The sequence below is a fragment of the Dermochelys coriacea genome, chromosome 1 (genome assembly GCF_009764565.3).
Source record: "Dermochelys coriacea isolate rDerCor1 chromosome 1, rDerCor1.pri.v4, whole genome shotgun sequence".
NCBI classification, from domain to species: Eukaryota; Metazoa; Chordata; order Testudines; family Dermochelyidae; genus Dermochelys; species Dermochelys coriacea.
This window is the reverse complement of record NC_050068.2, coordinates 299,589,253-299,605,522: the sequence shown is the minus strand read 5'-3', so window position 1 is coordinate 299,605,522 and position 16,270 is coordinate 299,589,253. Positions and strand designations below refer to the sequence as shown.

At 44.4% G+C, this 16,270-nt stretch overlaps 1 protein-coding gene across 8 annotated transcripts in view; it reads left to right on the top strand.

The window, feature by feature from the left end:
• Nucleotides 1–16,270, top strand: part of CNTN1 (contactin 1) — a 434,625-nt gene that overhangs the window by 289,645 nt on the left and 128,710 nt on the right. For all 8 annotated transcript variants that reach the window (XM_038373409.2, XM_038373417.2, XM_043494720.1 and 5 more), the window contains one exon: nucleotides 14,842–14,966. In XM_038373409.2, coding sequence (XP_038229337.1) covers nucleotides 14,842–14,966 — 125 coding nt within the window. The remainder of the gene's footprint in view (nucleotides 1–14,841; nucleotides 14,967–16,270) is intronic.

The following is a 16,270-nucleotide window of genomic DNA, read 5'->3' as shown; positions in this document are numbered from 1 at the left end:
GTACTACTCAGCCTCTCCAACAGCACAACTTCCTCCCACAGCTCCTGACATGCACACCCACCTGACTAACTGGGAGGCTTTTAACTAGTTTCAGCCAGCCCTTGATTGGCTTCAGATGTCCCAATCAACCTAGCCTTCTCCCTGCCTTCTGGAAAGTTCTTAATTGGCCCCAGGTTTCTTAATTGACCTGGAGCAGCTGCCATTTCACTTATCCTGGTACCAGAGATTTGTTTAGCCTGGAGCTAATATATCCATCTCCCACTATTTTTCTATAGCCATCTGGCCTGGCCCCATCACAGAATCTTAATAATTCTTTTGAGCTTTCTCTACTTCACTTTTTCTAGATTTTAAATACCTTTGGAGTTTTTTTTTCCATTGGAGGCAGATTTCCATTAAATCACTTCCTTTTGTAAAAAACTGAGTATCTTAGATCTCAGAGGTGTTTGTTTTCATCCAACAATTGTTTTTATTTTTGTTCCTGTTATTTTGCACCATTGGCTTTCTCTTGTTCCAAACTGTGACATGTCTATCATTCTGTGTTTACCACTCAAGAACATAATGCATCCTACTGCTAGCAGTGGAATGGGCCTGAGATAACCTGTCTCTCGCTGTCAGGGGGTCACCACTATTTATTATACGTGATGATAATTAGTATGACTTTTCTATTATTTTGGCACTTATACAGTGCAAGAATAAATGTAGGTGCATTTGATTTTTGTTTGTTTCTTAAATGCCTTCTCGGTTTCCTTGGAATATTTTCTGGGGAAGAATAAGTAATGCACATTTTAAATGCATTCCTTGTTATCTGCAACTCCAAATTGTTTACTTATATCTATTTTATGGTGCTACTAATAAGTTAATTTGTGGAATAACTGCAATCTAATATGATCACCATAGAGGTAACGAGCATTATCTTACATTCACTTCAGCAATCATGATTTGTTACGTCCACTTCCCATTGTTACCTCTATAAAAATTGTTTACAGTTGTTGTGGCGCTCATGGGATAATTCCAAATATTCCGTGACCGCTATTGTTTCTTACTTAAATTAGTTGGTGCATTACTGATTTACAATATTCCCTATGCTTGATGGCCTCTGAATTACCCATGTAAGAAAACCTTCACCATAGTATTTCTTGAAATGTGCAGCATTTCTTATGATTACAGTTATTGCAATTGGTATATGAAAATTCAAGTCCCTTATAGTAAATTTGTATCTGCCCTTATGTTTCTGAGACTTCTGCATCTATGGGAAGAGCGCTTATTCTTCTTTTTCTCTATATTTTAATATAATTTTGTGCTTTCATTCACTGTCTCAGAATGAAAATTAGTTTTAGAAGAAAAGTCCATCAAAAACATGCCAGCACATGTTTTAGTGGGATAGCTCTGATATAAAGATTACATTGTCGTGGGTTTTTCTGTTAAATGAAAGCTATATTCTTAAACTGAAATTTCAAATTAAAATGTTCTCTTTCTGGAGACTGTGGTCAGAGATGTAAAGCAGTCATATTGGACCCAATATGCCTGCCCATACTATTTTTAAAAAATTAACTTTCTTTGACTTCATAAAAAATCTCTTAATTTGGAGTGAGGCGGCAGGAGGGTGGAGGGGAATTATTATGACTTGGCCTAGAGACTCTAAGTTTGCTACGATTAGTTATCTGTGCTGCAAGTAAGTGGGGAAATTATAGGGATATGTATTATAAATATCTCCTAGGGTATGCTCGCGCCCGGTATAGATAGGGTTGCATATACCTAGTTGCCCATTAGAGCAAGGATATCAAAAAGGAGGAATTGGAAAAATGGACATGCTTGCAGTAGGAAGGCAATATGGAACTAGGAAAATGAAGGACTGTCGTGCTTAAAAGAGATTTGATATGAAAATTGTTGTTTATTTTCCCTATGGCTGAAGCAACCCATCTTCTTGCATCTAGTAGATTCTGCACAGTACACTCAGCAAGATCTTCTATAAAAGAATGTTTTCAAGAGGGCGAGTTAAAGATAAATTTCCAGCCATAAACTGGATTCCTTCAATTGGCTTAAGCCAATCTGTAGTATTAGCTTTGCATACTTTTTATGTTCATTATTTCATTATAGTTTGTGCATGCCTTTTAGCTAAAATTTCAGCACAGTTTGTCACTCACAGTGGCTTTCAGTTGACTGGCCTTGTGAAACACTTCATGCCATCACTTGTAATTAGTATAGGAATTATATTCTTGCACATTCTGCTATAGCTGACATGCACCCATGCTTGCAGTCTAAGAATAAATCTCATTTTCCATGCAAATAAAACCTTGTGTGCACACTGCACATGAAAGCATAAACATATGTTCCGACAAAAAGGAATAATCCCTAGTCCTGATATAACAATTGTAAAATGGACTGCTACACTTTTAGTGAACTGAATTTAAAAATATATAATGATACATTCCTTATCATTACAGCAAACAATAATTTGCTAAGAGACACAAGAGTAATTACAAATAAAAGAAAGAAAAACCTCTCTGCTTCTTCCTTATAAAGTCTCAGTTCCTTCTTAAAGAATATATAAAGCAGTATGAGATGTAAAACACAGCACCATTAATACAGTCAAAATACCTGTGTATTGCTGCTTAAAACAAGGAACTAATGTTAATGAATAGCACAGTATTGTAATGATTCTTCTTTAAGCAATTGAACATGTCAATTCCACTGTAGTGTGTGCGTGCTTCATCCACAGTTGGAGATTTTTCCTTCAGCAGTTCCCGTCAGGGCAGAGTGAACTCCTCGTGCCTCATGCCACTGCTCACAGGTATAAAGGGCTCCGCTGCCCCCAACACTCCCCCTCAGTTACTTCCTACCACCCGTAATGGTTACTGGAGCTGTAATCTTTGCATTTCAAAAATCTTCCCTCACCTTCTTGTTTATATAGTTCCTGTCATGTTAATTTGGCTTAGAGTTGTGTTTCTGTATATAGTTACCAATTATAATAAGTTTAGTCTAGTTCTTAGGGTAAACTGCTCTCCAGTGCCTGTTTGGGTACTGGGTCTGGTACTGGACTCATGCCACACTCTCCTGGCTTTAAGGGCTGTCACACCTATGGCAAGCCAATACCAATCAGCGACTCTCACCCCAGCTGCCTGAAATATCTGGGGGAAGCCCACATAGGTGAAAAATGTCACATTTGTAGAGGAGTCAAGCTCTGTTCAAAAAAGGACAGGGTGACCAGGCTCAAATATTTACTCATGGCATCTGCGCTTCGCCCTCCATTAGAACCTTCCTGTTCGGAGCACGTATGAGTTGGTCAGGAGTACTCCGTCCACTCTAGCTAGCCTCACTGGTACCAAAGAAGTCCTCAAAGGACTCAGTACTGGGGCCTTTGAGATCTACAGGCCAGGCACTGGGTGCTGCAAAGGATATTGAGGAACACTCAAAGAAGAGCCCCTCCCCCAGCATAACTTCCCTGCAAAGAGGGATTGCTGACTGCCAAGACTAGGAAGGGCCCATTGAGACCAATTGCAGGATTGGCACAACTCCTAGTACTGACAGGTCAACTCCTGGTACTTTGATGGTACTATCTACACCTGAAGCGCTTGAGGCAGCTTGCAAACTACTGAACTTGTTAGTTCTGGTTTCACCTGTGGGACAAGATTCCCATCAGGCACCAGGAGTGGGCGAGCTGGATTCTCCAGTGCCTGTTCTGGTACCAGTCACCATTCGGTACCAGTGGCTGCTACGGTTGCAGGGTCTCAGCAGATTCCATCAAAAGGAAAGCCTGCAGTGATCTCACCTTTGCTTCTGTCACCTGCTTCGCAACAGGTCTCCCTCATGGCATTGGAGTCAGCTCCCCCATGGCCGGAGGAAGCAGACGCATTCTCCTTTTCAGATTCTATGGTCAGATCTTATTCCTCCAGGTTGGAGCAACCCCAGCGGATGTCTACCCACCTTGGTCCAGATCAATAGCCGGCAAACAGCTGGGTCCCAGCACTGTACCAGTGGCCCTTCTGGAGCCTTTGTGGCATTCCCCCACACTCTGCAGCATTCAGTAGACAGTGGGACATGAGCACCAGTCTCCTTTCCCCCTCCGCTGATATTAGTACTGTGCAAGGGGAATTGATTACTCCTGTGCAAGAATTGGACAAGGGTCCCCCTCAACAACCACTGGTCTTTTCTTCTTCATCCCTGGATGAGGCAGTACTTGCAGAGTCTACCTCTCCCCCACAAGATGACTTCAGAGTCCACCAGAACATGCTAACAAATGGTGACTGTGGCTCTGGATAGCCAGCCAGAGAAGGTGCAAGGAAAGTCACCCGGATTGGAGGACATTTTCACCTCTTCTGGACCCTTTAGGGTAGCTCTCCCTATAAATGAGGCAATCCTAGTGCCCACCCAAAGCTTATAGCAGACCCCATCGTCCCTTCCTCTCACAGCTAAAAGTGTGGAAAGGAGATTATATGTGTAGAAAAGTGTGGAAAGCAGATTTTTACAATCTTTACAATCAATTTTTACAATCTACAAACCTCCAGGTTCCCTGGTAGTGTCTGCTGCAATTGAAAAGGATCAGACCTCAACCCCGAAAGGGAAGAAAGCTAGGAAGCTATACCTCTTTGTCAGGAAAATTTATTCCACATGAGGGTAACAATTGAGAATCGCGAACTAGCAAGTTCTTCTTGGTCGGTATGATTTTAACCCAGGGATCGGCAACCTTTCAGAAGTGGTATGCCGAGTCTTCATTGGTTCACTTTAATTTAAGGTTTCATGTGCCAGTAATACATTTTAATGTTTTTTAGAAGGTCTCTCTCTATAAGTCTATATATTATATAACTAAACTATTGTCATATGTAAAGTAAACAAGGTTTTCAAAATGTTTAAGAATTCTTTAAGCAATTGCACATGTCAATTCCATTGTAGGTGTGTGTGTGCTTCGTCCACAGTTGGAGATTTTTCCTTCAGCAGTTCCCGTCAGGGCAGTGTGAACTCCTCATGCCACTGCTCACAGGTATAAAGGGCTCCGCTCAGTAAATGCTCCCCCTCAGTTACGTCCTTCCACCCGTAATGGTCATTTAAAATTAAATTAAATTAAATTAAATTAAATTAAAATGCTGATCTTACGCCACTGGCCTGTTCAGCCCACTGCCAGCCTGGGGTTCCATTCACTGAGGCCGGCAGCAGGCTGGGTAGGGCCTGCGGCCGGGACCCTGGCTGGCAAGGAACCAGCAGCCAGGACCCCAGACTGGCAGAGGACTGAGCGGCTCAGCCTGCTGCTGCTCAGCCTGCTGCCGGTCTGAGGTTCAGTCCACCGTCTCCTGTCAGCCAGAGTTCCGGCGGCCATCCCCGCTCAACCCACTGCCGATCTGGGATCCCAGCCCTGCCCACATAGAGTGGGTACCTGCCTTCTCCCTGGTTCTAGCCCATTCTCTTCCTCTCTCTCTACACTGAGCTGAGGGTGGGAGTGCACTGAGCACAGGGCTGGGGGTGAAGGAGCAAGCTGGAGGTTGCGGTGTAGGGTCTGTACAGGAGCTAGAATGAGGGAGGGGGCTCAGGGTTGCAGTTTGGGTGTGGAGTGCTTACCTGGGCAGCTCCCATTTGGTGTGAGGGGTGCAGGTGGGAATGTGGGGTGGTGGGGGGGGTGCAGGAGCTCCCATTTAGTGCTCAGGGTGTGGGTGGGAATGTGAGGGGTGCAAGAGTCAGGACATGGGGTGTGAGGGGGCTGGGTATGTGTGGGGGTTGCAGAAGTCAGGACAGGGGTCTGGGAGCACGTGAGGGAGGTGCAGGAGTCAGGGCATGGAGTGTGGGGGGGGCTGGGTATGGGTGGGGGTAGTGGAGTCAGGGCTGATTCCACCCCCCTTCCCCAATGCCCCGTCCCCACCTCTTCTCCGCCTCCTCCCGGGAGCAGCAAGCGCGCTGTGGCTCCACTTCTCCCCCTCCCTCGCAAGGGCATCAGCAGATCGGCGGCAGGGAGGGAGAGGAGCAGGGGCAGGAACCCAGCACACTAGGGGAAGAGGCGTGGGAGGGGGGAGTTTGCCTGCTCTGCAGCAGCAGCCGGCGCAGGGCGGGGGGGACAGGATTTTTAATGGCACGCTGCTGCCTGCCAGGATCCCGGCATGGGTTCGGTAGTGGGCTGAGTGGGGCCAGCGGCTGAGATTCGGCAGGCAGCAGTGTGCCATTAAAAATCGGCTCGTGTGCTGTCTTTGGCACGCGTGCCATAGGTTGCCGACCCCTGTTCTAACCTGTAGGAAAGCATCCTGAAGTTAAGGACAAGCTTCCTGATGAGGCCAAGCAGGATTAGTGGCGAGGTCAGCTGCGCAGATGAGCCTGGATGTGGTGGATTCAGTGGCTCATGTTATGGCTTCCGCCATTTCCATGCGTCATTCATCTTGAGTGCAATCGTCATGTTTGCCCCGGAGGTGCAGCAAACCATTCAGGACCTCCCATTCAAAAGCCTTTTGTTCTTCTCTGAGAAGATGGATGAAAGGCTTTGTAGCCTTAAGGATTCGAGAGCAATGCTTAAATCACTGGGGACTTATACACCGGCGATGAAAAGAAAGCCATTCCACCCACAACAGTCCTGGTGGTTCCACTTGTCTATGCCTCGTAGCCAGAACTTATTGAGAAAGAAGGGCAGAGGTTGTGAGAGATGGCTGCCTCCTCCACACTGCCTACTTCATTCAGGCAGACTGGTTCCTCAAAGCATTTATTTTGACTTGTTGCTTGAGAGCAGCCTATCACCTCCCATGGTACCGTTCCCTATTTTTACCAACCACCTATCCCACATCCTAAGTGCTTGGTCCCGAATTGCCATGAATCGGTGGGTTCTAAGCATGGTGGAACTGGGTTATGCACTCCAGTTTACTTCTATTCCTCCTTCCTATCCTCCTTCCCTGTCGCTCTTCAGAGACTGCTCTCCTGAGAATGTGATACCGTAGGAGATCCAGTTTCCTCTCCTTGTGGGCGACATGGAGGAAGCTCCCATGCCTTTCCAAGAAAAGGGATTCTATTCCCGATACTTTGTGATCTTGAAGGCAAAGGAGGGCCTCAAACTAGACCATTCAGATCACCCTCGCAGCTTTTTGTGGCAATCCAGACAGATTAAAGGGCCACCTGATGTCCATTTGGAGAATCTCCTCCTGGATTATGAGCTATATTCATCTACAGTATTGTTTGGCAGGTACAGAATCTCTGTAGAAAACGGTAGCTCACTCAAGTAGATCACAGGCAGCTTCTGTGGCCTTTCTGGCCCAGGTGCCCATCCTGGACATTTGTAAAGTGGCAACTGGTCTTCTGTCCACACTTTTATCTCCTGCTATGCCTTCACTCATCAGTCTAGAGACGATGCCAGATTTGGACAAATGGTCCTACAATCTCTGTTCTAGTAGGCTCTGGATATGCCTCCAGCTCAAAATGCTTTTGAGTCACCTGCAGTGGAACAGACATGTGCAATCACTCAAAGAAGAAAAAATGGTTACCTGCCTTTCCCTCTCTACCCTCCTTCCCCTCTCTATCAGAATCTCTCTGGTAGGAAAGAACTGCGGGGTTGGGGGCAACGGGGCTCTTCATACCTGTGAGCAGTAGTGTGAGGCACATGGGGGCATTCATGCTGCCCTGATGGGAACTTCTGAGGCAAGAATCTCTGACAGCTGTGTATGAGGCATGCACACACCTACAGTGAAATGTGCAACACATTTTAAAGAACAACAGTTAAGGAAAGGTGAGTAATCATTTTGCGTAGACTGCACCTTCACTAGTAGATGGTGCTATATCCTTATCTTAGTGTTAAGATGTCATCTTGTATGTTTTTATGATGTTGACCTGACCAGGAAGTTAGCAGGGAAATTCAATCCTGTCTGTGTGTTCTGGAGTTGGTACATGCAGTGTCCCAATAAATCCTTTCGTTTCTATGAGCGAGTATTATAACTGGAGCCAGCAGCTTCAAGATGGCAAAAGCACTTGTGCCTGAGCAGAAATGTACTGATCGTGCAGATTAGACTGGAATCTGTGCTACTTGGCAGTCTTTGAGCTAATGATCTCTGTGAATGACTGGACTAATGAGAAAGCAGCTCAGTACCTAGTAGTGTTTTTGGATGATGATGTCAAAGCATTTTACCAGCAGCTTCCCAGTGAGGATCATGACTCTTAGAGACTGTTACGCAAACACTTCTACACTGCTGTGAGCGGGGATTCATTTGTCCTTTTGAAAATTCTGGAAGCAATGTCAAATCAGAAGGAGGCAGGAAGGGGAACCCTGCATAGTTATTTGTGTACATTAAGGAGAGTGTTCGAAAGGTCTTTCTGTGCACCATTCTGGACAGAAGATGGCTCCAATGAAGCAGAATCTCCTACACTGAATCTCGAACCAGCGATGCAGAGAGGGGCATATGCCCAGTGTGAAGCCAGGAGAGAACCTATGTGAAAAAATCAGTTTATAAATGGTTTAGCAAGATGTGACAGGGTCAGGCTAGATGGTTACAGGAGAGTGATAGAAGGCAGATATATTAGCCCCAGGTTAAGTAGATCCCTTTTCCCTGGGTCAGGTAACAGGAAAGGTTCCAGAACAATGAGGAACCTTCTGGAGACAATTAAGACTGACAGGCTGATTAGAACACCTGCAGCCAATCAAGAAGTGGCTAGAATCAATTAAGGCAGGCTAATCAGGGCACCTGGGTTTAAAAAAGAAGCTCAATTCAGTTTGGGGTGTGTGAGTGTGAGTGAGTGAGTGAGTGAGTGAGAGAGAGAGAGAGAGAGAGAGGAGCTGGGAGTAAGAGGCACTAGGAGATGAGAGTGAGAACGCAGACTGTTGGAGGACTGAGGAGTACAAGCATCATCAGACACCAGGAGGAAGGTCGTATGGTGAGGATAAAGAAGGTGTTGGGAGGAGGCCATGGGGAAATAGCCCAGGGAGTTGTAGCTGTCGCACAGCTGTTCCAGGAGGCACTCTAAACACTGCATTCCATAGGGCCCTGGGCTGGAACCCGGAGTAGAGGGCGAGCCCAGGTTCCCCCCAAATCCTCCCAACTCCTGGTCAGACACAGGAGGAGTTGACCTGGACACTGGGTTCATGAAAATGGCCAAACTGAGGGCTGCTGTGAAGCTCCAAGGTGAGCAAATCTGCCAATAAGCACAAAGTAGAGGACGAACTTTGTCACAAAGGGACATAACTTGCTTCATAACTTCATAACTTGCTGGTGACATAGGATAGCATTCTGGATAAATCTAAGGACCAGATTATACACAGAGTTCAAAATGTGGAACCAAAATTGGGATTTCCTTAAAGCAGGGGTCGGCAACCTTTCAGAAGTGGTATGCCAAGTCTTCATTTATTCACTTTAATTTAAGGTTTCGTGTGCCAGTAATACGTTTTAACTTTTTTTAGAAGGTCTCTATAAGTCTATATATTATATAACTAAACTATTGTCATATGTAAAATAAACAAAGTTTTCAAAATGTTTAAGAAGCTTCATTTAAAATTAAATTAAAATGCTCATCTTACACCACCAGCCCGCTCAGCCTGCTGCCAGTCTGGGGTTCCGTTCACCTAGGCCGGCAGCAGACTGAGCAGGGCCTGCAGCCGGGACCCTGGTTGACAAGGGGCTGACAGGCAGAACCCCAGACTGGCAGTGGGCTGAGCGGGGCCGGCAGCTGGGACCCCAGACCAGCAGTGGGCTTAGCAGCTCAGGGGTGTGTGAGGGGTGCAGGGGTCAGGGCAGAGGGCTGGGTGTGTGTGAGGGGGGTGCAGGGATCAGGGCTGGGGTGTGGGGGTGCAGGGGTCAGGGCAGAGGGCTGGCGATGTGGGCTGGGGTCGTGGGATTGCTCCTAGCCCCCTGCCCAGAGTGACTCACAGTAGGGGGCTGGAGGGGATATGCTCTGATTCCAACCCCCCTTCCCCACCTTTTCTCCATCTCCTCCCCGGAGCAGTGAGCGCGCTGTGGCTCCACTTCTCCTACTCCCTCGCAAGGGCCATCAGCAGATCGGGGGCAGGGAGGGAGAGGAGGAGGGGCAGGAACCCAGTACGCTGGGGGAAGAGGCGTGGGGGGGGGAGCTTGCCTGCTCTGCAGCAGCAGCCGGCGCAGGGCGGGGGTGGCAGAGAAGAGCGGGCCTGGGCGGGCAGGATTTTTAATGGCACGCTGCTGCCTGCCGGGGTCCCAGCGTGCATTCGGCAGCGGACTGAGCACGGCCGGTGGCTGGGACTCGGCAGGCAGCGGCATGCCATTAAAAATCATCTCGCGTGCCGTCTTTGGCACGCGTACCATAGATTGCTGACCCCTGCCTTCAAGGTACCAGCTGTTAATGCCCAGCCTCACAGTGACTCCTTTCTATTTCAAGAAATTAGCACTTCAAGAAATGATTGCTAGTAATCTGGCTAAAAAATTGTTGGATGCCCAAGTGGAATCTGTTCACTGGCATCTTATAGGTCAGAAGACAGAGAGACTGTTTCCCAAGTGAGTCCCATGCCGGATGATATTTGTAGGTGATGTGGAGGCAAAGGTAAAGCTACATCAGCAATTGTTAAAATGGCACATGAAGAGGTGGTCATATACTAGTTACTATGTGTCTGGAGACATTGACAGAAAACCACAATGCTGTTGGATTTAGGATCTGAAATAAGTAGGGTGACCAGATGTCCTGATTTTATAGGGACAGTCCCGATATTTGAGGCTTTTTTTTTAAATGGGCTCCTATTACCCCCCACTCCCTGTCCCGATTTTTCACACTTGCTATCTGGTCAAATAAGCCTGATCCATGGTGAACTAAGTGCTAAAAATTGATGAATATTAATCATTAGCTATTGCATACAACAGGCAGAATCCAATTCCCTCTGAACTTGGGGTCTCTGCTTACTTACTGGACTTTTGTTGTGGTGATCAGTATTTCTAGTACTGTTGTATTAGGAGTGGATTTCATCTGAGGGCATCACAAGAACTCTGGGGTGATTATAGAACAGACTTGTCCCAGGACAGTATTTAGATACCTCTACTGTATGTGAGTAGGAGAAGGAATGAAATCTGGTGAGCAATTCTTGGGGCCTTAGAGGTGCCTCTACCGTACCTACATGGTGAGAACTTTGAGTAAAAAGGCCTCTGAAGACCAAAGTTTAAAAAAGATAACGCAAATATTGACATTTTGAGATCAAAGTGCTCTTTACCCCTCCCTGCCCCTCAACCCCACAAATAAGGGATCTAATATGGGCATGCTGAATTATTGTATTGAAATATAAAGATGCAAAACTGCTTAATGGTAAGATTGTTAGTTGTACCTGAATAATTAATAATTATGGATAGTGAATAAGTTTAGATGAGGCAAATTTTAGACCAAAGCCTTGGTGGCATGACTGTGGCTTTGCAAATTTTTCTCCTCATATAGATCTGCTTATTTGTTTAAATTATGTTATTGCTGACAGGACAGAAGTAACATGTTGTGCTGGAAGATTTTTAGATAAAAGGTACACAAACCTGTAATGACAAAAAATCCTCTTTATTGGGAAAATACAGGAGCACAGAGACACAGAAACAGAATGATGTAAACAGCAAAAGTTTTTTTAAATTGAAGCTTGTGCATGTGTATTGTACCTAAAACAAATGCTTAAACGTGCTTAATGCTTAATGGAAAAAGAATAAAAGAAATCTATAATGTGGAAATGTATAAAAAGACTCAAGTGAACCAAGTATATAAAGGTAATAGGATCACCTTACCAGCATCTTACAGAGAATAGTACTTCGTGATAACAATGCTGCAGATCACCTGGGGTATAAAAAGCCAGGTACCTAACAGACTTTTTTTAAGCTGGGCATGGCTGCAGAGGTGAAGCACTGGATAGTTTCCTGTCTGTCTTGTCAAGAAAGGAAAGCACCAACAAGAAGAGGCAGAACTCCTTTAGGGGAAAATGCCTCAGCTTAGTAAGCCCTGAGAGTTCATACTGATGGACTTGAAAGGCCCACTACCAGAAACACCAGCCGGAAACCAGTATTTGCTTGTAATATATCACACCTTCTTAAAGTTAATGATGGCTCAACCAGCAAAGGATAAAAGGGGTGAGACAGATATAAATGCATTGATGAAATATGCAGTGGTGAAGTTTGGCCCACCAAGCTGCATCTGTGATGATCGGGGAAGGAATATGAATATGGTGGTTTCGCAAAGTTTACTGACAACTGCAGATAACCAAGATGAGGGCCCGTGTTGCCAACCCTACAACTAACGAGCTAGTGAAGAGAGCAAACTGCACCATTGGTTCTATGCTTGGAGTCTTAGTGAAGACCAACAAGACTGGGATACGAAATCATCTTTTGTTATCTTTGTCTGTAAACACTAGCCAGCTCTCAACTATCCATTATTCTCCTTATGAGATTATTTTTGGACTTCGCAAACCCATTCTTCCCTGTGGCTTGATGTTCAGGCAGCAAAAACTAGCAAGGTCTCCTGCCCCTAAACAGATAGGTAATGTGGCAGTGTCTTGTTTCAATGACTTGAGGGGAGCATTGCAGGATGTGGAGGAACAGGTGAGCCAGAAGCGAGCGTACCAGGCACAAGATGCTAGGGAAAAAAATACATGCCAGGAAGGAGGAAAGGCATGCTTATTCCTTTCTGGAGGGGACTTTGCCCACTGATCAACACACTAAATAATTTATCCTTGCTGATATATAATCCAAGAGCCCAAGTGCATCAAGAACTGCTGCACAAATTCATTGAAATAAAGGGGAAGACACTTGTAACACTGAGAATGTTTGTGGCAAAGTGTATCTGCCCTTTGTGACTCCCCACAGGAAGCCTTGCAGTCCTACTACATCCTGCCCTGGACAGCGGCAAAGTGGCAGGACAGGTGCAGCAAAGGTGGTCCCTCAGATAAAAGGAGCTGCAGGTCAGTTCCTGGCTAGGACTAGAGGAGCAAGGAAGGGTGCTCCTTCCTGCCTAAAGGAGCTTGAGGGATAGTCAGAGTTTGTTTCTGGCTACCTTTTCTTAAGCTGGGTTTGCAGGGAGAGAAAGGACATAACCACCTTAATTGTGAAATAAGAGTGAAGCTAAAGGGGCCAGATAGAAATAGGCTAAGGGAAGAAGCAGCAACGAATTGGATCAATCCCCGCAGGGCTGCTGTTTGTAGGGTCTCTGGTTTGGAACCCAGAGTAGTGGGCAGTCCGGGTTCCCCACAGGTTAAGTGCCATAAACTCCAAGAAAGAGAACTTATTTGGGAGTCTGAACAAAGGCTGAATTTAAAGGGCCCAAAGCTGGGGCTGAAGACCATAGCGAAGGCAAAATAGTCTGTTTAATAATTGGATTCTAATGCCCCGGAAGGGGTTCATTCAGACTTTGTGACTTGGCTGGAGTGCCAAGCCACTGAAGATTTGCCAGGGTCAGTTGGCAGTTTGCAGGGACATAAGAGTGGACAAATGGACCATGATACCACGCACAGCCACTTAGACATGCTCAAGAGATGAGTGCCCGTTTACAATGCTCAACAGAGAGCTATTCCCAAGGAATACAGATGAGAATTTGGCTCCTAATGGGAGCCCAGCTGTGGAGGAGAAATTTCCAGTGTGTTTGAAGGCTGTTGGGGTTACAGGAGAGTGAACAGTGCTTCCAATGAAGTGAGCTGTAGCTCACGAAAGCTTATGCTCAAATAAATTTGTTAGTCTCTAAGGTACCACAAGTACTACTTTTCTTTTTGCGAATACAGACTAACACGGCTTCTACTCTGAAACCTGTCACTCTCTCAAATCACCCATTTCTCCAGAGTTATTCTAGATAGATTTCTCTCAGAACCAGAGCTGTGTATATAAGACCCTGGGTCCTCAACCTCCCAACTAACATAACCCTTCTGGTGGAAGACACTTGTTCCCTAAAAAGACTGCCCTCCATTTTGTATTTTTCTCCAAGCACATATGTACAGCTCCTAGAAGCCGGGGACAGGTAAGTTTTAAGAAAAAGGAAGAGAAGGGGAACAGAGAAAGAAAGAATATGTATGGTTAGAGAGAGATGGCAAATGCAGGAGGAGAGTGTGGCAGTCTCTGTTCAAACTGTCTGCTCTCAAGTTAGAAAGATGTATAGAGGGAGAAAATGTGTGAAATAAAAACAAAACCATTGCTTCTTGAAGTTTGCTGGGACAAGGGCACATACCTCTGGGGCCTCCCTTTCCCACTCGGGTAAGATTTTAAAAGAGCATCTTCAGTTTAGTAAGCAGAGGGTAAGAAAAGTAATATTATTATTCACCTTAAAAGGATTGAAGGATATTGTAGCTTTCCTTAAAAGTACATATTATTATTATTTGTATTACCACAGTGCCTAGTCAGGGACCAGGACCCCATTGTGATAAGAGGTGTACACTCACAGAACAAAAAGATTGTTTCTATCCCAGAGAGATTATAATCTAAATATAACACAGGAGACAACAGATCGATACAGACAAGGAAAAATGTACAATACATTACAATACAATAATTTTTTTTGAGTACAAGGAAAATTGAGACAGTATTGGTCAGCATCATTGGCAGTGGTATCAGCATACCAGCAGCCTAACCATTGTCAACTTTTTATAGGAATTGGTGTCCTATATTGGGCAACTAAGAAGAAACTGATAAATTGTGAAGAGCTATTGCAGTGAATCTATAATCCCAGTTCAGTGGGACTGCTCATATGTGTCTATAGGACAGATTCCTAAAGAAAGAGCCCTAGCACTTTGGGATACTTTTCATCATGTTAGGAAATGCAGGTCTTATTGCAGTTGCACAATGCAAATGCGCTTTTGATACTCGGTGTTATTGCTTAATCCTTAATGGAATATTGAGGATAAAAACACGAGTAGAACTAAATAATGATTGATTGTTAAATTTATATTTAATATTTATAAGACGTTCTGTTTTCTTTGTTTTTCAGCATATCCAGAATGGGTAGAACATATCAATGACACAGAAAGAGACATAGGCAGTGATCTATACTGGCCTTGTGTAGCCACAGGCAAGCCTACTCCAACAATCAGGTGGTTGAAAAATGGAGTATCGGTTGGTATATTTCTATGTATTTTGCTGTATTAATTGTTAATTGAAAACAATTTTTAAAGTATACATTATTAAACAGTTAGAAGCCTTGTGAATTATATGATATAAACCTTTGATAATTCAGACTGCATTAAGGATAAAATTTATTTTTATATCCTACTTATATCTCAGTCTGCTCTTTGGTTGTTAAATATATCTTCTCACATTTCATATTCAGTTCGGATAACCTGCTTTTTCGTAGCATACAGTTGGGATACAGATACCTTTTTTTTTTTTTAAACTGGGAGCCTTTACAATGAATGCTATTTTGTTGTCTCTAAATAAAAGTCCCCCCCTTTCCAAATTTTTTTTTCCATTTTACCACATTAAACATGCATGTATCTCAAAAAATATGGAAAAGACCGTGCCAATGGAGGGATGTCAGAAATGTTTAAAAATAAGATTGCTGTTCTCATTATATTACCATACAACTTTTTCATGTATTTCATGTCACAGAATATTGCAAATTTCACATTTTCAGTGGACGTGAAGTGTAAAATAAAAGCACTGCCCAATAACTTAGACCTAATTTTCTATCAGCTTTCCAATTGTTATCCTTTTTGGAGGAGTATTTTCTGTGTCTTAAATGTATATATTAATTTTCACTTCAGCATTCTCAACAATAGTTTTAATAGCTGTTGGTAGGGCTTCTCATTTTAGGTTTTAACTGATAAACGCTGATATAGCACCCCCTATAGAAAAATAAATGAGATTGGTGTTTATTCAGTGAATACCGGAGAAACACTGGAAATGGTTACTTGTACCTAAAGACTTGTCTACATGGATTACAAGGGTGTGATTTCTAAAGTGCACTCAAGTGTGTTGCACATTAATTGCAAAAAGAAAAGGAGTACTTGTGGCACCTTAGAGACTAACAAATTTATTAGAGCATAAGCTTTCGTGAGCTACAGCTCACTTCATCGGATGCATTTGGTGGAAAAAACAGAGGAGAGATTTATATACACACACACAGAGAACATGAAACAATGGGTTTATCATACACACTGTAAGGAGAGTGATCACTTAAGATAAGCCATCACCAGCAGCGGGGGGGGGGAAAGGAGGAAAACCTTTCATGGTGACAAGCAAGGTAGGCTAATTCCAGCAGTTAACAAGAATATCAGAGGAACAGTGGGGGGTGGGGTGGGGGGGAGAAATACCATGGGGAAATAGTTTTACTTTGTGTAATGACTCATCCATTCCCAGTCTCTATTCAAGCCTAAGTCAATTGTATCCAGTTTGCAAAAGGAGAGGCCCCGAGATAGGAC